Source organism: Oryzias melastigma, linkage group LG1, assembly GCF_002922805.2.
Source record: "Oryzias melastigma strain HK-1 linkage group LG1, ASM292280v2, whole genome shotgun sequence".
NCBI classification, from domain to species: Eukaryota; Metazoa; Chordata; class Actinopteri; order Beloniformes; family Adrianichthyidae; genus Oryzias; species Oryzias melastigma.
Window position 1 is genome coordinate 19389287 of NC_050512.1, and position 23670 is coordinate 19412956.

Here is a 23670-nt window from a genome sequence, read left to right on the forward strand (position 1 = left end):
GGACACAAATAAAAACCCTCCCAAGATGGTAACCACACCTCCCCACAGGTGTACTCAATTAACCTCTAAATCAGCATACCATGACAATTACTTAAAAAAAATGTCCTTGAAAGAGTTTGGAATATTCATGAGTTGAGTAAATAAATATGTTCATTTAGTCAGCAATGTATTTTTAGGCTGACCAAGCATTAGCATTAGCCGTCCTATGGGAAATCCCATTATACGTTAGCATAATCCATCCATCCGTCCTTCCATCCAACCAACCAACCATCTCGCTGTAACGCTTCGTCATACAACCTTCAGTTCACAAATCAAATGTGTCATTTTTTCTAAAACGATGGAACTCAATCATACTTTTGACTTATTTCCTTGACGTTTCACTAACTTCTAATCTGCTGCTCTTTTTAAGTTTGTTTGTAAAGCTGTTAAAGTCTTGCAACCTGTTTATTTACTACTTCCATATTTTGCAGTGTATTTGTTGCATTGCAGGCATCAATAATGTATATTGCTGTGCCTCCAATGTTATTTTAAATGTTGAATATGAAATGGCTCCTTTGGGATTGAGTGGGACTTTTAGTCCAGACTTCAGATTTGAGAGTATTCCTGCAATAGTTTTCCCTCTGACATTCCAATCATTTTAAATAATAAGAAAAATGTATTTGTTGTTAAGATAAACAAAAAAGGTGATGTCTCGTGGTATTCTTGCCAGACTATTCTGTCCCCAGAACAGTTGTAGCGGTTATTGGGAAAGGGTTCTCCTCAGCCTCCTTTTCAACCGTTGTGCTGTACTGCTCTGAGCTCTACCCCACTGTGCTGAGGTAATCATTTCATGTAAACTTGCACGCTTCTACTGTTACCATCTTACAGTAAATTAACACAGCAGAAACTAAAGCAAGATATCTTCTATTTTTTATCTTCTTGTGTATTTTAGGCAGAATGGCTTTGGCTACAACTCGTTCATGGGTCGGCTTGGTGTGGCGGTGGCCCCTTTCATCCTCCTGCTTGATGAGGTCTGGGAGAAGCTCCCACAGCTGGTCTTGTGTCTTCTGGCTCTAACAGGAGGACTGGTGGCGAGGATGCTTCCAGAGACACGCAACAGGTTCCTGCCTGAAACCATAGAGGACATAGAACAGAGGTGGAAGAACAAGAAGCCTCTGACATGAGCGGACTGTCGAAATTCAGCTAAATGTTGGGATAGTGTTGTTTCAACAGCTGGATTTATGTAAATATGAATTGTTTTTTAAGTGTTACCAAACTTGAATAACTTGAAATTGATAATATTTGATGTGAAGATGACTAGAGCCGTGAGAGTTTCATGTGGGTTCATTCTCAGGGGCAGTCGTGGGGCAGTGGATAGTGGTCGACTCCTGATAGGAAGGTTACGGGTTCAATTCCCACCTTGTGTTCCCATATGTTAATTGTGTATTTAAGTGTGAATATATAATGGAACACAAGTGGAAAGAAGACAACATTCAGTCCTAAATCTGTAGGGAGTGTTGTCATCACTGTCAGAATTAATTGAAAGAGGTTGCTCTTGGTCAACAACTTCACAACAAATTCTCCAAAAAGGAGATTGATTCCATCTTTAAAACCACTTAAACTTCTTAACTAGGAGGTTCTCTAGAATTGTGTGAAGAGTTCCTGTATTTCTTCACACAGAGTACAGACTCCTATAATGAGTTTGTCCTTATTTCTAGTAATCCTTGATACGATACCCTTTGACACATTCTTTTTGAAGAATTGCTTCCTTTCTTTGGTCAACGGATTTTAAATATTTTAAATTGCAGTTATTTCCTCCCTTATGTTTAACCTGCAAGTGCAGTCGTCAAGTTTCAGTCTATGTTACGGGCCTGATCAAAGTATTTTATCAACAGCCGACAAATTTAAAATTGTTCCCTGCGTTTTTATTACATCATGACTCAACTATTGCAATTCTCCTTGTGATTGGATTCAATCCATTCAGTGGTTCTTTAAAGTTTTTAAACGCCAACCTTTTTTTTTTCTTTCCTCCTAGTAAATGTGTTCTAACTGGTTAAATTGATCTTTTCATGTCTCCTCACTGTGTTGATCATGTTGTAGCTCTTAATGTCAGCAGTAGTTGGATTTAAGAGCTCCATAAATAAAAGTCAAATACTATAGATCTTTAAATAAAATTGTCAAAAAACTGAGAATACTTCATGTAACTTTTTTTCCCCACTAACAATCATTTTCCCCTTATCTGGAATGTTTAGGAAAATATTGCCTTCCAGTTGTTCACCTTTCAGCACATTGTGTCAGCTTTCAGTGGTTTGACAACTTCCTGCTGACTATAGTAAATGTTCTCTGTAACTTGCACACAAAAATTAGGTCAAAGCTCCTTTATTAAAGAAAAGCAAGCACAAGTCTTTGTTATGGCTCCAGAGTCTCCTAAACTGAATACAGCCACATCTAAATGGTATCTCTGACATTTTTTCTGAAAATGATTATAGCCAGGATTAACAATAGTTGCTGATATCACACCTACTTACATAACCGACACTGATGAGGGGGGAAAAAACGAAGCAAAATAAGCAGTTATAAAAATCAAAACGCCAACTTTAAACATCAAGATACAATGATACAGAAAAATCTAAAACTATAGAATGCAGCTGTTTTCCAGGACATGTATTTTCTATTGTTCAGTACTGAGAATACTCTTTGCTCTCCAATTTGGCAATAATTCGCTCCAGTTGTCTCTTCGCTTCACATTGTGGAAAGTTGCTCATATCGTAGTACTGCGGTGCAATCTTCACCAGCCTGGAAAAAAGTCACAAAGAGGTATGGTTAAAATCCAAACCTGATTTTTTTTTAAATATTTTGCTCTAGAAGCCCACACACTCACCACTCTGGTTTGATGTCTGTGCAAGTGCGGATGTAGTTCTTGGTCGTGAGGACAAACTCGTTGTAGAGCACCCACTCTGGCTTGTGGTCCAGGACAGTGGACGGGTGCAGCTGAACCACCTGGTTATCTTTGACTGTGAGGTAATGGCCTGTGCGTTCCAAATGGGCCACCTGCAGAAGAAACAGAAGAGGTCTAAACGTTTGCTGGGGAGGACAAATGCTAACCGTGTCCGATGAAAGCAGCGTCACGTCATCTCACCTGCATGAAGAAGCCAGTGCAGAGAGCACGCCGGATGTTGATGTAGTAATCTCTGCTGGTGAACTCTGTGCTCCGCCTGGGCAGGTTAAAGCGGTCCATGATCCTCGACAGCTGCTGACGCACGTTGTCAGCAGACATCAGTGAGCGGTAGTTGACAAAGTTGTCATAGCACCACTGGTTAGACTCATGGTCTAGAAATAAAGCATAAAGAGTCAGATCCATGGATTAAGAACAGTTTTTCCATTCAAGTTGACTGGCTTATCCACAGCTGTTCACGTTCATCCAAACCTCTTGTCTACATAAGGAGGCATCCAGACTTTTGGTGAATAATGAAGACTTAAATTCTAAAAATAAATCTAGTAATTGTAATATAAATACATGTATTTTTAATTGCCTGTGACACTAAATATCTACAACTCAAAGTACAACGCCTGTGCGATGTTTGACTGAACCACCTTTGGATAATATTGCATAACAGCCATTGGAAAATTGGATAAAGTAATAACATACATGCAAATCGACTATAGAAAAGCAATCATCAGAAAATCCTAAAAACAATCTTGATCCTTTCAGAGAATTACATCTGTGCATCATGATGTAACTCTGGGGCTTCCTGGTTCTTTCAAACCTTAAAATTATTATGTAAATTGTATTTTTCTATAATTAGTCTAAATGCAAATGACAGTCGGAATGATTTTCTAGTCACTAACCATTTAGAGTATTTATTAAATGTTTTTGAACAGACACACATAGAACCCTTTATTTTCTACCAGCTTCACAATTCTTGCATCTATTGAACTTTTTGGAGAGTTTCTGCTTGAATTTCTTTGCAGGATGTCAGAAACGACTCCCAGAGCTGCTGTTTGGATGAGAACTGCCTCCAACCTCAGAGATATTCTGCTTGAGGATGCTCCAAAGGTTCTCAATAGGGTTGAGGTCAGAGGAGGATGGGAGCCACACCATCAGTTTATCTCCTTTTATGGCCATAACAGCCAATGATGCAGAGGTATAGTCATCCATGAAGAGGATTTTGTTATAGAAAAGGTTCCATCTTAGAAAATTTGGAAACTAAAAATGCTGCTCTTGTTCTCCATTTGTATGATGGCAGATCAACTGGCCGACAACATCAGTCTTTGGCGTTTTAACACAATTTAATGCCAAAAAATATGTTTTCTTGCGAGTGGTTCATATTATTGGACAACTGCCATTATCAAATAAAGATTTCTGGATTATCATATCTACATGTCACTTGAGAAATCTAAAAAAAAAAACAGATACTTTCGGTAGGACTGCCCCACAGTACTGCTGCCATCTGCTGGTCAAATATAAAATAGTTTTTTAGACATTTCTATTTCCATAGTAATATTGCATTACTGAAGCGGCTGCAGGCTGGATTAAATTTGATTACAGCTCACACTTTATACTTACCTGGTTTACAGGCAGTCAGATGATTGTGTAAACTGAATGTAATGTGAACAAAAAGAAGCACAGAATTTAGTCTAATACTTACTTTGTTTGAAGGCATGGTAGACGTTGAGCAGCGTCAAGTGGTCTCCATCAATGTGAGCAAACCTCATCTTGGACTCGTCAGCTGCCTTCTTAGCCTCCGTAGGACGGACAAAGCACTGTGGGACTAAACAAGGTTGGTATGGGCCCCAACAAAGCCGCCCATACGGATGAGTCAAACATTCACAGAAAAGTGGAGCAAAGCCTATGATGCTAGGGCACTCGACACAGCGTTGGGACAGGGCAGGACCACACTATCAAAAGGGTAGGGGGGAGGAGCTGCGGTCTTTTCTCATGGTCATTTCCAACAGTAATGGGTTTTAGCGCGGAGAGGGGGGAGTCATTAAAGCACATCTGTAAAACAAGAGTTTTCACACAACTACAGAGTGTTAGCAACACCAGCAACGACTCAACTTTACAAAACTGCAGGATTTTACTATGGAATTTAAAAAAAAAATCAATAGATCTGCAACAGAGAAAATGTTCATTCTAAAATACATAAACAATTGCTAACAACTAACAAGTTTATAACTTTTATTTTACGTAAATATTAATACTGGAATTGTAAAATAAACCCAAGTGGTGCCTGCCCTATCCACATGCAGAAATGGTTAAAAGAAAAAGATAAACTTCAATCTACCCTTCATACAATTAATAAATCTGTAGTTCTGCACTTAAAACTAAATTAAGTAAAAAGATTAAAAGGAATGTTCTTAAATTAAAACAAAAATTGTAAAATATATATTTTTCCAAAATAAATATGTTAGAAATCTGCACAACTACTATTTCACAAGATAAATTATTACTTATTTAATTTTAAACTGTTACTTTGTTAAATGTTAGTCATAATGTACAACTTTTTTTTGCATCATTAAGAAACCTAAATGTTATTTTGAATAATAAAACTCCCTTTCTTTGAGTTAAAAAAAAAAAAAAAAAAGCATTTTTTGGCTGTCATAATACTTTTTCTCTGAGAGAGACTGTGTTGCAGACGTCTACTGGATGCGTCATTAACCAGATTAGACTTGGCCTACAACAGGCAAGAAGACGTCAGCCCAGTCCTGGGCATTACCTGACAGCATGGCGGTGATGGAAAGAATTTCATTGGAGCAGTTAAACTCGCAGCTCGCAATGACCATCTTTGCAAGCTGAGGGTCCAGAGGAAACTCCGCCATCATGGAGCCCAGCTCGGTGAGGTCGCCGTCATCGTTGAGAGCCGCCAGGTAGTTCAGCAGTTCCAGAGCTCTCATGAGGGTCTCAGGAGCTGCAGTTGGAGGGAGACAGGTGGAGCATTTAAGTATAGAAGTTAGGAGTTTGTATTGGCAAGAATCTGGCGATACAGTACGTATCACGATACATGTTTCACGGTATGATATATATATATATATATATATATATATATCGCAATATATCCTTAAAATCGATACAAGTATCGCCAAATGATATATTGCAATATATGGCCAAATTGATTTTTTTCCTACACCCCTAATAGCAACATACGCTGCATTGGCCCCAACTCAGCAGAATTACCGACCTGGTGGATCCATGAAGTCAAAATGAACAAGGTCATCAATGCCCAGTTTTTTCAGCTGCAGCACCACCGAACCCAGATTGGACCGAAGAATCTCAGGGTATGTGTTATCCTGGAGAAAAGATAATACATTTATACATTTATTTAATTAAACTAGTTACAGGTTGCTGCTCAGTTTTGACATAAGATTGTTTTGGGCAAAAATTCAAGGATTCTGGTGTTTACACATGCGTGTAGAGATAACCCTTCAACATCAGAGCTGTTGCCAACAACACCTAAGTAACATGCTCTCTGACATAATGTAACGCCTCGGATGTTTAATGTGATTTTGTGCAGATTTACGTAGATTTTCTGCGCATTAGAGTCTGCTGCAATTAATCGTGTAAAAAGTTGAAAAGTTCCGGTGGTCAAAAGAACGTCAGTGCTTGAGCTGAAGCTTTGGTGTTAAAGGGTTCAAATTACCCTTCACATTGGTGCCGTTTATAACTCCAAATATGCAAAAATAGACTAAATCAGTTAAAATGTACTAAATTATGAATTAAAAGGAAATAAAACAAAACTGAAGAAGTTTTGGAGCAAAAAGAAAGTTTTCAATTTTTACAGGAATATTGGTGGAGAAGATACAATTCATTTCTCTAGAATTTTTTTTTTATAAATTAGAGTTTGGCCTTCAGTTTTCTATTTAACAGTTATGTGAAAAGATACAGTTTCACTCGTTAAAAGGATTGTCCAGCAGTTTTTATAAGACACAAACAGAATTTCAGGTGAAGCCAAACCCACAGAGATTGCCTCTAATTAGGGATGAACGATGTATCGGTGTCAGACGATATTTGCATAATTTTAGTTTATTGATATTGGAACAATACTTTAAAAAAAAACACCAATATTGTTCTGATTGCTTTAAGATACACTTTATTTTTGGCATGGATACTGGACCACTACTGCACCAGGAATCTCATGTTTACAGTCAGTATTTTTTCTGACTTTTTTTCCATGCATATTTTATATTTGATAGAGATACGTGTTATTCCCAATAGATCCCTGGCCATGGAAAGCTTATGATTAATTACTACGTCTGATAGTCAGTCAATGGTCTGAATGTTTTCAGGTACATTTTCAAAGTTTTAAGATGAAACTTTTTCCATGAGAACACTTGGTGTTTGTCAGAAAGGTTAAGTACAACATGTTTGTATAGTGAAAGAAATGTGCATTTCTTATAAGAAGACAAAAGAAAATCTAAACTCTGTAACTTTGGACCCTTAACATTGTATCAGCAAATATAGGTCACAGCTGCAGGGGAAATATTGGTGTCAGCTAGAAAACAATTACATCGGTCCATCCCTACTTCAAATAAAAAAAAAATGTAAAAAGTGCATTTCATACTTGATTCTTGAACAGTGAGAAAAAAAAGAACATTTCTACACTTATGATTTTAAGCACTACATAAATAAAACTTCCAATTTATAATAAAAACTTTTTCAAAAAATATTAATTTTCCAGATTATTGTAAGTTGATTCCTGCATCTCCTCCTCCACTCTCTTTGCTTCATAATTCTTCACAGTGATGAAACTGAATAATAGAGGCATGTTTATCCACTACAATCATTTATAATCGGAACTATTTTTTGTAGGGTTGCCCGATAATTACCAGTCGATAATGGACATTATCAAGTCACGCCGATAATTCCGATTAGAGAAAAATTTGCTGATAAATGGACCAAAAATTAAACGCTTAAACTGCCGACGCTTCCTCACTCACCACTCAGTATTTACTTGACCCAAAAGTGTCCGCCTCATCAGTCCTGCTTAATAGTGCTAGCATAGCGACAACAGCGCGGACACTGTGTGCACCGCTTTCGAAGATGGAGCATTTCTCCCTCACCGCTTTACAGGCTGCACTTTGCAAAGGATGGAGCTGCTCTCGCGGCGTCCTCACGCACACACACCGACACACTAACAGAGACACACACATTCCTGCGCTGACACTCAGACGACAACAACCACGCGCATGGCAGAGCTGGCGCTAGCAAAAGAAGTCCCAAGTGTAGCTGAATTTTTCCAAAGTACATGCAGACAGCACGTACTGTTTCAGATGTAACAAAAACATAACAGAAAGGGCGGAAACATCAGTAACCCGTCCAAACACACCAGATTCTAGTGGAGAAGAGCGCTTGATTCTAATCTGTTAGAACCCAACCATATGCCTGTGTTTATGAAAAGTTCATTTCTATGAGCAACCATTTATTTTGCACATCAGTTTAAATAAAGCAGTCATTTTAACACTTTGAGATTAAAGTATTTTTTTTTCACATTATTATATCGGACAATATTTGTATTGAAAATATCTCCTTGTTACATTAGAATTTAAGTTCAAGTCTGAACAGTAGTTCTGACCATTGAAATGCACATTCTCTATTTCCAGATGTATGGCAGACTGAAAAAACTAAGTGTTTTAAATCTGTTGGAATACATAGGAGCCATTTGCTCCTACTTAGTACTTGCCTTTTTTCTCAAGTATTTAAAAAAATATTGGTTGATTATCGGTATCGGCTTAAAGAGGCCGGAAAATATCGGATATCAGTATTGGTGGAAAAAAGTCAATATTGTGCATCACTAGTTTTTTTTCTCTTTTGTCACTTGCCTGCATCTCTGTTTTGTAGGCCTTCTCCGTGTAGAGACGGAAACATTTCCCTGGACGTGTTCTGCCAGCGCGACCCGCCCTCTGCTGGGCAGAAGCTTTACTGATGGCAGTGACCAGCAAAGACTCCACTCTGATCCGAGGATTGTACACCTTCACACAAACGTCAAAGCATTAAACTTTTCATCTTAACAGACGCCATCAGAAACCTTTTTTCTTTTTAGCTTACCTTCTGTTTGGCAAATCCGGGATCGATTACAAAAACCACACCATCAATAGTTAAAGAAGTCTCAGCGATGTTTGTTGACACCACAACCTACAGAGAAGGCAACAGACTTTCAGTTCAACCCAAGTTTTTCACATAAGAATGAGTGAACTAAGACACACCTTTCTGCCAATGGCGCCGTTGGGTTTCCTTGGAGGAGGCGGCTCAAAGATCCTTTGCTGCTGCTGAGGAGGCAGTGTGGAATACAGTGGAATGATTTTGATGTCCCCGACTTCAGGACCCAGGTCATCAACCTCACGCTTGATCCTCTTGCAGGCCTCGTCTATTTCCTAAAAGGATGACATTTGTGGTTTTAAGGAAAATGCTTTTTTTATGTTTATTAAAAAAAAGAAAAATGAAGATACCTCTTGGCCTGTGAGAAACAGAAGACAGTCGCCCTCTTCTTCTTCGCACATGTGAATCTGAATGACGGTGCGGATTGCCGCCTCAAGGTAGTCCCGTTCTGGCTCGGGGGTATAAAAGATCTCTACGGGATGCGTGCGTCCAGGAATTGTTAACAGAGGACAGTTGTCAAAGTATACTTGGAACTTCCCGGCATCCAGAGTGGCGCTCATGACAATCACCTGAACAGAAAAGAAAATTCTATTAATGTGGAGAAGCACTTCATAGTTTTGGCAAACCACAGCAACTGGTTCTTTCTTAAATAATAAATATTCAAATTTGCATGCAATTTTGTGCTTAACATTTAAAGAAAAGAAAGTAATGATTGGCAGACTAATTATTTGTTGATTGAAGCTAGAATACCTTCAGGTCAGATCGTTGACGGACCACTTCTTTCAGCACTCCCATCAGGATATCTGTAGCAAGAGTTCGCTCGTGGGCCTCGTCCAGAATGATCACGCCGTATCGCTCCAGCAGAGGGTCATTCATAGCTTCTCTCAGTAACATACCATCTGTCATGTATCTAAAAAAGTTAAAGGCATTGGTTAACTTCTTTTGTTTATTGGAAACACTGCAGTGATTGATTAATCGAAGTAGAACTCACTTTAGTATCGTTTTAGCAGAGCTACAATCCTCAAATCTGATGGAATAGCCGACTTCTTGTCCAAGCATAACATCCATTTCATCTGCCACTCTTTGAGCGACGCTCATGGCAGCCACTCTCCTCGGCTGGGTACAGGCTACAGCTCGCTTGGGACCAGGCAAACCCCGAACCATGTCCACACACCACTGAGGGATCTAGAGTTCGACATAAATGCTGATGTTAGATTTTGATGAACAAAGTTCACTGAAGGATATTAAAATCTACTTTTAATAAATAAATGTAACACCAAGCAAGTTTTACAAATCTAAATTGTGAGAAAATGAAACACTAATCGAAAATTACCTGTGTGGTTTTTCCAGAGCCCGTCTCTCCTACGAGGACAAAGCTTTGTTGACGTGTGATGATGTTGGTGAAGCTCTCCTTATACTCCCACACTGGAAGTTGTAACCTCTTCTTTAAGATCTCGTAGAAACGCGGCGTGTGTGGTAAGTTGGTGAAAGGGTTGATCTGCTGATTCATAGGCATCTGCTTGACAGTGGGTACGCTGGCTACAGGTGTCGTACTGTTAGAGACTGCAGCAGAGGGCTTGGAGTCTCTATCCCGGTCTCTGTCCCGGTCTCTATCTCTGTCCCTGTCCCTGGAGCGGTCCTCGCGGTCCCTGTCCCGATCTCGATCCCTCCTGTGGATTTATTAAAAAAAAAGCATAGATGTATTTATTATTATTATTATTATTATTATAACTCAAGCTGTTTGTATTATTTGCAGCAAAGCAGAATAAGAAGTTGAGTGAATAAAAAGACCTTAATAAATACAGTAAAAGTACCAAATTATTCTGGTTCAACCAGCTACTGAACTGCAGCTATAGTGAATCTTCAGAAGGTCTTCTGGACATGATTTATTTACTGACAGCAACACAAAGAGCCATATTGCATCATTAACATAAATGCAATACTATTAAACATAGAAGTAAACAATAGCGATAATTTAAGAACTACATTACAGTTAGAGAGTGTGGGACAAAAAGGCACATTATAGGCGAACAGACAGATGCTGTATGAACTAAGAAAATACAGAAGAGACATGTGTATGAGAGAATAAAAAATATATTCTAATTATTAAAAAGGTTTGAGAGTTCAGCGGAACCACAGAAATGTAAAAAAGGAAGTCTCAATCCCCTGCAGTTTTTTTTGACAAAATGTAACATTCAACATGCATTCAATATCACCAGATACAAAGGTTTCAGGTTATAGCTAAAAGTTACTTATTTCCCTTTAGTCCAAAGGTTGATACAGGAACAGAGACATATGAGTCAAGAGGGAACAAAAACAACACAAACTACATCCAAATGAGATCAACCCAAGACTGGTTACAGTGCTTTAAATCCTCCTTCAGTCATCTTTCAATCTACAGTAGAACTGTAAATTAGATTGTTTTTGGGCAAAATTCATAAAAACTGTAATTTTCTAAAGCATTGTTTCTACAATGTTTCGGCTGTAATTCATCAAAAATTTGCCTCTGAGATGTGGATGGAACTGTTGGCACAGAGAAAGCCTGCCCTCAATTCCCATCATCCATCTGTTCATACGCTCTCACAAATATTTACAGGTCCTCAAACCCCCAGCCACACATAACTGATTGCAAGCAATAATGGAGCTATCCAGGCATATATGTAGTTTTAAGCCAGGTATCAGCTTGGACGAGAAAAACATAGACGTACATAGATCTATTTGCCTGCAAGTGAAATTGAGAAGAGCAGAAAGCTTGAGCCCTGCCGATTGAAGTGTCTTCATCACAACTATAAACCTGGTCAAAAACATTCTGTTGCTGATTCCCACCTATTCAAATAAAAAAAATACTCAAAAATGAAAATTAAGGCTCAAGTTTCTGTGTATATGTGCTCCATCATGAGAAAAACGGCACCAGAACATGTTAAAACCCATAATTTTCAGAGTGGAGTCTTAAAATTAAAATGTAAAACCAGTGTTCACATCCCTGTCATACTTATTTAGACTTAATTATTAGTACATTTACTGCTTTTTATTAAGTATGTGTATAATTTCTTCCAAATCCAGTGACAATTAAATTAATTGTCATTAAATAAAATGTAAATAAATACACAAAATTAAGAAAATGGAAAAACAAAATAATGTGGATGGTGGAGGAGTCCATACATCATCTTAGATGATGATGAAGTATTGTAACTGTGTTTATAATAGACAGATTTCAGTGTTAATGTAAAGTGTTTGTTAAATATATTTGTACATTGCAATACAGAATGGATAAGAAAAAACAAACCATATACTGTAAATAGTCTATAAACAAAATAAAAAAATGTAGGTGAAGATCAAGTGAGACTAAGTTACAGGCCTTATTGGTTCAATATTGTGCAAATTAAACGTCAAATATCGTAGATATTCTCTGAATTTAAGCGCAAATTGTATTAAAACAACCATCAAGAAACCTGGTGCACAATAGACTGACAGCTGAGGTTTTCTACTCGAAATACCGCTTAAACTAGCTCGAGACGACAGCTAGCTACCGGCTAATTTAACATTAGCCACACACGTGTATGAATGAAACAGACAGCGTCGATGCTTCGTTTACTGGTTAAGGCCATCGCTAGCTGCCCGGCTGCGCTGCTGTTTGTATCCCTAGGCTTTGTGACTATGTAAAATAATGACATTGAAATTTTATTGAGAAATACTGGCTCAACTACAGTTATTTTGGTGACTGGTGAGGCGGTATTGTCTGAACTCATGTGAGCTGTTAGCAAACTAAACTAGCGCCAGCTAAAGTTTAGCTCGTTGCTAGCATTCAAAAGCGGATACGCCACCGTACAGCTCGACTTACCCGTCAGACCTCTTCTTACTGGAAGAGTAATCATCGCCCAAATCCAAGCGATGTCTTTTAGACATCTTCAAAGATAAACGAACCCTATCTGTTGTCAATTGACAAGAGCAGAAAGCTAAACGCGTAACAAAGTCGTTTTCCCGATTTCGTCTTATGCTTAATTTTGCTTTCTGAAGCTCATTACTGCCACCTTCGGGTCTTCTTCTGGCGTTTGAGAAAGAGATGAATTGCTCACTATCGCCACCAAGTGGTAGGGAAGAGAAATCAGAATCTTGTTTGCCTCTCCTCTGGATTTTCTTTTCTAACTTGCCCATGTCTCATTTACTTTCTTGTTACTTTCTATTAAGATAAGTAAAATAAATAAATTGTAATGTTATAATTATTTTCTGTTCTTTTTATTTTCCTCAAAAAGTAGTTTTGGGCGTTTTTTTTCAAGTTACTGTCACTTGAATGGCTATTTCATTTTGTTCCCTTCTCTTTTTTAGTTTATTTATTTGGTTATCAATTGTTATCTTTTATTTAATTATTCACTTATAGTTTGCGTGTTTCTTTTTATATATACTATTTATTTACGTATATATATATATAAACTGTTGAAATTTTAAATAAAGTTTTTCTTGGGACCAAAAAATGTTTTTGCCATTGTTTTAATTGACTTTGTTCGATAATGATAATAAATAAAGTTTTATTCAAGCCACTTCCTGGTCACATCAGAAGCTCAATTGTATAAATAAAGATTAAAAATGTGCAGGAACCAGTTTACTCGCATCTGATGGAGATTTCTGTCTCACTAAATTGTGTTATTTTCCTGCACATTGAACATGTCTGCCTGAGCTGCAGCTGAATCTAATCCTCATTTCAGTGAGTTTACATAAAGATGTCCCGCCCCCCGCAGCCTGCACATAGACTGTATAAGCCTGCACCGTCACGCCCACCCTCACGCAGTCAAACCTGGGGGGAATTAGGAAACTTTTGCTGCGCGAGCACTCAGAGCACACTTTCTTTAAGGCCTTTAAACGACTAATTAATTATTTTCCCCTCTCCCTCGACCATTTTACAGTGACCATGCGCGCGCACAGGTAAGAATCTGTTGCATTTTTCACCTGCATGGTGGGCAAGTTCAACTAGAGGAGTTGTGTCTCAACTTCTGGATGGTTGTTTTTTTTTGTTTTTTTTTTAAACCTGAGGGTTTTTTTTTATTCAAGTAATAATAGATCTTCTATTAAATTTTATATAAATAACTTGGTTTTTATTCAAATGCCTACATTTACTTGGAGTTTCTGTGCTTTAATGCTCAAATATTTGGATGTATTTGTATAACTTTTACCAAAATACTTGGTAAAATCGGTTTTACCATCACATGTGTTGTATCATAGCATGTTTTTAAAGGCTGGAGGACTCTTTAAAACCCAAATTCAGCTTTAAAGTTTATGGGATTAATGTATTTTCCATGTTGTTAAGTCAACTGTTTTGTCAATTTGAACTCGTTTCAGGTCAGTAAGTGTCTTAAAAGTGGCTCTCCTGGTCTGGCTGGCATGCAGTCAACAATGCTCCTCAACGTACACGGATTTTCTCCCACCAGAATTCTCGCAGCACAATGGAACTCTGTATGCCGCCTGCAAAGTGAGACCCAGCGCTCCGCTTGCAGACGACCTGCCTAACGTGTCCGGCCAAGTTTTGTTTAAGCAAGATCAGGCGGAGGGAAAGCTCCAAGTCCTCCTGCAGCTCTCTGGCTTTCCCACAAATGAGCCTTCACAGCCCAGAGCCGTGCACATCCACCAGTATGGAGATCTGAGCCAGGGATGCACTTCCACTGGTGGACACTACAACCCATACGGGGTGCATCACCCCAATCATCCGGGAGACTTTGGTAACTTTGTGGCCAACGCGGGGAGAATCAGTGATCGGATAGAATCTGAAGCAACGCTGTTCGGTGGGCTGTCTGTGCTCGGAAGAGCTGTAGTGGTTCACGAAACGGTCGACGACTTAGGCCAAGGTGGAGATGCAGGGAGTCTGATGCATGGGAATGCAGGAAGAAGGCTGGCCTGCTGTGTTATTGGAATGTGTTCTTCCAACTTATGGGATGAAGAGCTGAACACGAGGAGAAAGTAGTCTTGACATTAGTGGTATTGATCTGCTGACCTTTGGGTTAATTCGCTGATGTAATCAACCCAAGAAAGCTGTACTCTGACCTGTGTCTAGAGAGGATCAATATGTGAGATAAAGGTCATAGGGGTGTCTCATTGGATTAGCTATAATTTGTGTTTTCATGTTTTCTATAAAGTTGGACTATTAACTTCCAATGAAGGATAAATATCAATATAGACTTTTGTTTTGTTCTATTTGTATTAGTTGCTTGTGTTAATAAAGAAACAAAGTCTAAAGAGTCATTTATTTCTCACAAATTAGAATACTTTAAGTAGTTGACAGCATTAATACTTCTATATTTACATTAACCTTAATGTGTCACAAAGTCAGTACACTTTCTAAACACAGAAGAGCAAATAATTTCCATCAGAGAGCAATAATATATATTTCTTCACTCTGCCAAAGGCAGAAAGCAGCATTTCTTCCACATCTCACATTTATACACTACTTAGCCAGTAGGGGGCACTGTAAGCTCAGCATACTGATGGTTATGAAAGGAAGAGTTGAATAATCACAAATGTTGTGCAACAAATTAAATTTAGCTGACACTGCATGATAGAGTGAAAATATTTACTTTTAAACTTTATTTTCAAAAAGTTTTGTCATTTAATGCCTTCACACCATACAGTTCTGGAAGACTTTGTGCTACCAGATCACCTAAAATAAACATCTGCTTTAGTGGACGTCCTCTTCAGAAATAGACACAACATAAATGTTTTCATTTGTTATAAAAGACTCCACGGTTTCCTCTGCTGGCTCATGACCCTCTCCTGCTGCTGAAGAGTCCTCCGAGAGTCGTCTGGTATCTGTCTGGGACTCGCTCACATTCGAGTCACTTTCTGTTTTTGTAGCTTGAGTTTCTTTAGGACAGTCTTCATCTTGTGGCACGTCACATGGAGGAGCAATTTCTGCTTGTTGTTCTTCTTCAGGTGACACCCGTAAACTTTTCTGGGGAGACGTTTCCATCGTGGATTGTGCGTTTGCCTGAAAACCAGACTCTGCTTCCGTTTCACAGGCGTCCTCCAGAGCTTCAGAGGAGCGCTCTGCGGTGGAAACTTCATCTGCAAAGACAAGTAAAGAGGCTGGTGTTCAAACATCAGAAATTCACAGCTTGGACTATTATGCAGGTTTTCACCTTTCTGTCCAGAAGAAGCAGAAGATTTAACTTGGTCAGAGTTCACGCCATCTTTTCCTCCTAAGATCACAAAATATAACCTAACATGAGATCCTGTCATTTGCATGAATAGATGATTCTAATATAGCTACAGAAGAACAAACAGGCTTCAGTTTGATCAAATAAATGACACTATAATTGGAGGAACATACTTCCATATACTCCTAAAGACACATTATAAGACAGGCCTCCAGGTAGCATTGAGAAAAACAGGAAAAACATACAAATTCAAGGTTATTTTGAAGCAAAAACAAAACTTTTTAACAGCTTAAAAGACTGATATCCACCTGGAAGTCTCCAAAGCCCAGAAACTTCAATTGTTTTCAGTTTCATCTCCAACTCTGCAACTCGGTTTCCAAGAACCCTGATGACAAAAAAACATAAACTTATTGAAATGAACTAGAACCAGGATGAGTGAGTTAAGTCGGTGAAGAAGCAGTACTTGTTTATCTGGCGCTGGTGTTGGATCACCATGTTCTTCTCGTGGATGGTTTCCAGGAGAGCCGTGGCCAGAGACTTCAAGTCTGAGATGGACTGAGGAGTCACCGGCAAGCTGCAGCCGTTTTCCTCAGACAGCAACAGCTCCTTCACTGCACCCACATCGTAAGTGTTACAGCTCCATTGAGTTTATATGAATTCAATGCTTTAAAAAGTGTGATTGAAAAAAAAAAATGAAGCAGAAGGATTCAGTCTCCTGACCTTGTTTAGCTGAAAGCACTCCAGTTAAAGCACTACTGTTTGGCTTGCCGTTGATTCTTGAGTTCTTCCTGCTCTCCAATGCACTCTGGAGACAAGTATCAGTATTTTATCAGACTGTTTTGGTTAAAAAAGAAGAAAAACAAAACACGGCTTTAAGTAGTACCTTGTACTTTATTAGGTTTGCTTTGAGAAGGTTGACCTCTTCTTGAAACTGACTAATCCTCTCATGCAAATACCTGAAGGAGATTTTACATATTAATTAAACTGTTATCAAACAGCTCTAAGATCATATGTTTGAAGACAATTAAGGAATAAAATAACAATAAAAATGCTCTTTATGAACTCTTCATAGTATTAGAGCTCATTCTGTAAACTGCACACATGAAGGCAAATGTCCTAGTAAAAAAAGCAAACCTGTTCTCCATGCAGAGTGCGTCTATATCCAGGATCCGGACGTCGTCGTTTCCCACGATGTGGTTCATTTCCACGTTGAGCCGATGAGCTTTCTGCTGAAACACGTCCCGCTCGGCTCGGACGTCCTGCAGCTCATCCGTGAGCGACTTCACGCTGTGCTCCAGAACCTCATTCTGCAGAACACAAGCAGAACCTTTTTTACATTATGATTAATTCCATTTTTCTTTTACAACTGTGAGGAAATTATATATTAAACATGTTCAGCACAAAGATTCAGGGCTGAACACTCATGTCTTACTTTGAAATCTCAGAAGATTATTTCCCTTTTTTTTAGTTTTTCCCTTTAGATAAAATAAAGTTGAATTATTTTCCACTGCTCCAACCTGCACTTTTTATTTTTAAGGAAACTAAAGTGTTTTTTTTTTTTAATGTGCATTCTGTTTGAAGGTTACACAGCTGGTTATACTCGTACACTTTTACACTAACTTGTAACAAAGTTTGAGAGATCTGACCAAGTAAAAACTTTTTTTTCCTTAAAAAGTTTCACTCCAAATCACATTTTTTTCTTTTGTGAAATCGTTCCCAGTAGTCTTAATTATGCCTCCATCCCCTCCCCTCACTGGGAGGTCTGTCTGCGCACTCAAACAAGGCTTATAGTCCCAAGCTAACATTGGTGGTGGAAAACTAATGGCGAGCGACATTGGATGAATCCAGTCGTACAGTTTTGAGCCAGAAACCAGCTCTGACGAGGAAAATGAATGCGTGTAAGGGGGCAGAGGAGCAGAGTGGTCAGAGAGACTTTTAGTCAGAAGTCGTGTCATTAGCCTCAGTTTTTTCTGATCTAACACGACTTGAGATAAGAAATACTCAGAAACCTGGTTTTAATCATAAATTATTTTATATAGGTCCTATATAATGAGAAAAATGTTACAAGAACAAGTTAAAACACACAATGTCTACGTTCAATTTGAGGATTCCCTCCAAACCTCAGGTGTTCCAGTTTCAGAGTTCATAATTGTTTTGTTTTCTTGATGAAGACCCATAATTTGCTTCGTCTGACCATTGTGAGATATGTATTTTAATGACCTCAGTGTGTGTGTTTACAGAGTTAAGAGTGACTTCTTGCATGATTTAGGGTTAAATACCTTGTTGTTCAGCCTTAAGGAGACCTATCATAATGCTCGTGTTTTCAGGTAAATATCTGTTATTAATAGACAGCAATTATAGTCAAAGGATTCATCAAACTCAAGCTAACCGAGTTCTAGTGACATAATTGCAGCATGAATGCATCTCAGGCAGCAGTGAATGCAGTTGTTTTTCCCTCGACATGAACACACACAGGCTAAGAGTCTGTATGAAATGAACTGAGTCAGGATGAATCCATGTGCAGGTAAAGAACATTCAAAGCAGTTCTGCATTTATTTAGACTGAAGATGTATTCATGAAAAGTGATTTTGGTAAAGCAGATTTCTATCGTGTAACACCATTTTATTTGTGTGTGTACTTTACTCTTGGATGCACAGTTAGGAGAATATGTCTGAGAATTTTTTGGAATGACTGGATTTGGCCTGAATTGAACAGAAAACATGTTCTAATGTCTATCAAAGTCACAACAATAAAAAAAAACTGTTAGCTTTAACCAGGGGTCTGCAACCTCCACATGTGTTTCTTTTATCTCTCCATGTGGCTCCTTGGGCAAACATAAATTAAGTCAAGGAGACTGCTGACATGTCGACCGTCGGAGTCAGCAGCTCCATGCTAAAGGCTGCCTAACCAAAACTACCTAAAACAAATAAATAAAGCCCACAAACTAAGACTACCAAGGTCCAACCCCAAACTAAAATAACAAAACTGAGGACAAAGAGGGGAAAAAGAACAAAAAAAGAAAAGATAATAGCATTTTTTTTTTCAAGTAAAGATTACTTAATTAGCATGTGTTAAATTTAGAATTAGTTACATTTATAAATTGATGGCTGAGGTGCACATAGATGATAAACTAGGTAGGTTTTTACATACCTGTTGACGTTTTGTTTGTTCAACGATACCACCAGAATGCACAGATTTTATATGTAAAGCAAAAGAGATTATGAGTTAAAAGCACATATCATCTTATGCTGCACAGCATTGGTTACTAGCTGCCCAGAGCTGCACTGAGATGATCCTGTTTGGCACAGAGCATCTTTTATTTTGAAAATAATTTATCTGTGCTTCTGTCAAACATAAAAGAAAAAACATTTTGAGAGATGAAAGGTTCTTTTAAAAAAAATAATTTTGCTTTTTTGCGTCATAAAAGCAGACATAATTCATATTTATTATTAAAAAACACAAGGTGATGAATGCAAATCCAAAATTCTTAAATGCTAAAGTAAGACTATGCAGCTCCTTCTAGGTCTCGATCAGTAAAAAATGAGCCCAAACGGCTCTTTTACTGTGAAAAGCTGCCGACTTCTGGCTTAAACCAAAGTCACACTAACAAACATGAAAATTACCATAGACTAGTGTAAACATTTGAACGTATTTCCTATTAAAGTCACGCAGAATTCCAAGTGTTTACAAGGGGTGCACATGCTTTTTTTGAACCTGTATGTAGACTTCAATCATGAATATTCTCACTGTACCTCTTTAAGCAAAGAAACAGAACCAGAGTGATAAAGCAGACATGTCCTTCAATCATTTCTTTGTTATACTATAGTTCTGCAGCAATAATGAAATGTCAATATTGCCCATCATAAACCAGTTCTAATCACATTTGTAGAATATCAACTACTGTCCTCACCTCCTCTCGGGCTCGTTCCAGCTGTTTCACCAGACCTTCTCTTTCATGTGCAGGGAAGTGGCGAGTGCCGATCTCCTCGTCGCCCAGCCTCTGTTTGGTAATGGTCATTCTCAGAAGCTGCAGGGCCAGACAATAAGATCAGAAGCCTCCACAGCCCCGTTATGTCTTCTGCTGGTTACCTCACAGGGGTGTGCTGACATTAACAACGCCGATTCTCAGAAGATTGTGTCGGACAGTTTGACATTTTACCTTATTATCCCCCAGAGCTTCTGCCAGTCGCTGCTTCAGCTCCTTCACCTCCTCAGAAAGCTGCACGCTCTTCTCTCTGGAGTCTCTCAACAGCTGAGCCAAGTTTACCTGAACAGAAAAGTTAAACTGGATGTAAAATCTTTTTTTCCCTTTTTGAACTGAAATTACAAATTGAAAAATGTAAAAAGAATCTCAGCTTTAACGTATTTTGTGTTTAAAAAAAACAAAAACAAAAAAACACCCCAATGTCTGCTTAAAAAAACATGTTTTTCTTCAACAATTTGATGACTTACTTGATTCCTTTTCTCAGGGGGAAGAGACAGATCTCCATCCTGTTGATCAAACAAACAAAAACAGGACATTTCTAATCTCTTCAATACCACAAAAAAAGATTGTAAGGATTTTTGTTCTTCATTAAAGGCTGAGCTCACAATGAGTTCTCTGTACTTCTTCTTGAGTGCCTGGTGTCGCTCCCGCAGCTGGTTGGCCATCAGCTTGTACTGATCCCTCTCCTGCTGACAAGTGTCCAGCTCTTTGGACAGAATCAACAGAGCTTCCTTCTTACTCTCCAGCTTCCGCTTGCAAACGATAAACTGTAAAAAAGATGTGCAAAAAATGGATTAGCATTACTGTGTTTGTAAACAGACAATCGAATAGATAAGAACGGTTCAATTCTGATTCAATGTGACTAAAATATACCTCATATTTGCCCGCTAAACTTCAGTCAATAAAAAGTTACAGATTAAGCCATTGTTTAAAAAAATATAGAGGTTTTATGAACTACGAGAGTTCTATGTATCATCAGTTTTTCCTCATTTGGGAAACTTTTCTATCTGCTTTATATTTTACATTTTGATCTTTTAATCTGCAATTGACTTTAATGTCAGTAAAATATGTTTTTTCCCCCAACCTAATTGCAAATTAGAAGGATACAAAATAAAGAAAAATGAAAACTTCATTGATGAAACATCTATAATTCAGTCTGCAAGCAAAAAATAATGTTTTTATTAATGCCAAAAATTTGATTAAAGCTCCGGAAAAGAGAAGTTCACATTTATTTAAACAAATTTACATGTACACACACATCATAGAGCAAAACAGTATTTGGCAGTCAGCAATGGTGAAAGTTTTATCCTTATAAAAAGACAGGTTTGTCATCATTACCACCTCAACTGTGAGAGAATATACGTTTAAAAAAACATAGGAAATCACATTTTGTATTGGATAGTTGGGCAGAAAATAAACAACTCATACAAACGAGCAATTATTTTGTCCCTCACAGACCCGTTACTGATTTAAGAAGTACTCCTATTCTCCACTCATTACCTGCATTGATCGCACCTGTTTGAACTGGTTATCTTTACAAGAGACACCTGTCCACACCCTTAAACGGTCAGACTGTAACCTTTCCACCTTGACCAGGACCAAAGAGCTGTCAAATAACACCAGAAAGAAGATTATTCACTGTAGCACGACAGCTTAGAGAGAACTCAACTATTTGAGTAATTAATAGAAATATGGAAGAGAAACCAGAACACTGACAATATCCTTCTACCTGGAACTCCATGAAAGATCTCACCTCATGGGGTAAAAATGATCTTTAGAACACTGAGGAAACAGTCCAGAACTACACAGGGGGAAACGTATCAATGATATGAAGAGAACTGGGACCACAGTAACAAAAGTTACTATTAGTAACATTATCATGGATTCAAATCCTGAAGTGTACCAAAGGTCCAGCACATGTCCGAACCTGTGTGAAGCTCCACAGAGACCATCTGGATGATCCAGAAGAGAACTGTGAGAATGTCATGAGGTCAGGCCAAACCCAACGCCACTCGCTGTGTTTGGAGGTGGAAGAGTGCACCCATTGACTATATAGAAGAACTGGACTGAGTGACCCCTGCTCACTTGCTTTTTACAACAGGAAGTACCAGCCAAAATCCCATAGACTTCTATGGAGAAATAAACAGCTATTACTCAGTCATTATATTTGTCAGAATAACCATTCCTGCTCTAATATCTTTTTTTTACATGTTCTTGCTAATTTTTTATTTTTTTTTGTAATATTTTTTTCTTTATTGCAAGTTATTTAAGTTATAAACTGACCAATCGGATGCCTTAGTAAAAGCATGTGGTGTCCCCACTTTGAACCCTTGACAGATTCTTCCGAGCCGCTCTCAGTGGGATGGGTGTGGACTTCCAAAAAGCTCACTCGGATTGGTGACAGTAATTGCTATAGAAACAAACATAGACTGATTTGGAGTAATCGCTGCTTACTGTTGTCGTCTGGCTCCAAAAATGGCAACTGAATTGACTTCATTTCATTGTAGCCACAAGTCATTTTCTAAGTGACATCAATTTCTCATATACTGCCAATGTTTGCACCCTAAGGTTACCATACCCACTGTGAAGCATGGGGGTGGAAATATCATGCTTTGGGGCTGCTTTTCTCCAAAAGGATTGGTATTAATGACAGGATGAATAAGGAATTGTATGGTACGATTTTGGTCAAAAACCTCTTTCTATCATTAAGGATAAAACATGGCTGGATCTTCTAGCATCTCATGGGCCTAAGCCCCCCTGTTCTTAAAACCTACTGACGCCCCTGCATACTATTAATATGACACACAGTAGGAAGAATATTGAGTATAATATGTACACGTAACAATCTGTGCGGGAAATATGTGTGGCTTTGTTCACACAATGAAAACATGCACCTGCTTCCTGGTACAGATTTACTAAATCCGCGCCGTCAAAGGGGTTTAATTCCAGGCATAAATTCCTCCACCTTGTAGTACAAATGCGGGACGTTTGACTTCTCCTAAAATAAACATCAGTATTATTATCTGTCTGGATAACGAACTTCTCCCTCGTCAGGTGCGTTTGTAGAAGCTTTTCCTCCAGTTTCATCTCCTCTCACCTCGTTCAACAGCCCCTGCCAGTCGCCGTCGCTCTTCCCGGTCGGGTCCATCTCTCTGCGGACTTACAGGTTCACCAGAATCCCGCCGGACTTCTACCTGTTCGTCGTTGCGTCGCTTCTGCTGGAGCCGGAGACATTTCGCATCATCACCTAAACGGATTAGCTGCATCACTTCCGCCCCCTCCTCTGACGTCAGAGTAGTGACAAGGTGCGTTCAATAACACTCGTTAATCAAGGTTATATTTGGAAAGGATTTATTTCAAGCATCAATACATCAATAAAACAAAAATACATTAGGTTATATAGGTTATACATACAGAAAACGATAGATTAAACAAATTAATATTAAGTTTTATTAAAAGGAGTTGTATTA

General features: G+C 38.4%; 4 protein-coding genes and 1 long non-coding RNA gene across 6 annotated transcripts in view; 3 read left to right on the top strand and 2 right to left on the bottom strand.

Moving 5' to 3' along the window:
- Positions 1-2037, top strand: part of LOC112156957 (solute carrier family 22 member 7) — an 11329-nt gene extending 9292 nt beyond the window's left edge. Inside the window, exons 8-9 of the mRNA XM_024289333.2 lie at positions 710-818; positions 932-2037. Coding sequence (XP_024145101.1) covers positions 710-818; positions 932-1163 — 341 coding nt within the window. The 3' untranslated portion in view covers positions 1164-2037. The remainder of the gene's footprint in view (positions 1-709; positions 819-931) is intronic.
- Positions 2038-2342: 305 nt separating this feature from the next.
- LOC112157250 (pre-mRNA-splicing factor ATP-dependent RNA helicase DHX15) lies at positions 2343-13135 on the bottom strand. Its single transcript, XM_024289894.2, has 14 exons — positions 12915-13135; positions 10407-10743; positions 10065-10258; positions 9824-9983; positions 9424-9642; positions 9181-9348; positions 9023-9109; positions 8797-8946; positions 6159-6267; positions 5697-5888; positions 4629-4751; positions 3119-3309; positions 2861-3030; positions 2343-2775 (listed from the first exon to the last, which is right to left on the bottom strand). Exons 1-14 carry the CDS (start codon positions 12977-12979, stop codon positions 2658-2660), a joined length of 2283 nt encoding a protein of 760 aa, XP_024145662.1. The 5' UTR covers positions 12980-13135; the 3' UTR covers positions 2343-2657.
- Positions 13136-13811: 676 nt separating this feature from the next.
- On the top strand, positions 13812-15298 carry sod3b (superoxide dismutase 3, extracellular b). Its single transcript, XM_024290080.2, has 2 exons — positions 13812-13993; positions 14408-15298. Exons 1-2 carry the CDS (start codon positions 13980-13982, stop codon positions 15024-15026), a joined length of 633 nt encoding a protein of 210 aa, XP_024145848.1. The 5' UTR covers positions 13812-13979; the 3' UTR covers positions 15027-15298.
- ccdc149b (coiled-coil domain containing 149b) lies at positions 15293-23483 on the bottom strand. 2 transcript variants are annotated; one of them, XM_024290078.2, is made up of 13 exons: positions 23298-23483; positions 20806-20967; positions 20668-20706; positions 20375-20482; positions 20126-20242; positions 17350-17522; positions 17099-17171; positions 16936-17020; positions 16679-16826; positions 16524-16600; positions 16389-16424; positions 16198-16257; positions 15293-16123 (listed from the first exon to the last, which is right to left on the bottom strand). In XM_024290078.2, exons 1-13 carry the CDS (start codon positions 23346-23348, stop codon positions 15738-15740), a joined length of 1515 nt encoding a protein of 504 aa, XP_024145846.1. In that variant the 5' UTR covers positions 23349-23483; the 3' UTR covers positions 15293-15737. The 2 variants fall into 2 exon arrangements, with proteins under 2 accessions (XP_024145846.1, XP_024145847.1); XM_024290079.2 differs by lacking the exon at positions 16389-16424.
- On the top strand, positions 16727-17646 carry LOC118598953. Its single transcript, XR_004948192.1, has 2 exons — positions 16727-16839; positions 17365-17646. It is a non-coding gene; the product is annotated as an uncharacterized LOC118598953 (long non-coding RNA).
- Positions 23484-23670: the final 187 nt, after the last annotated feature.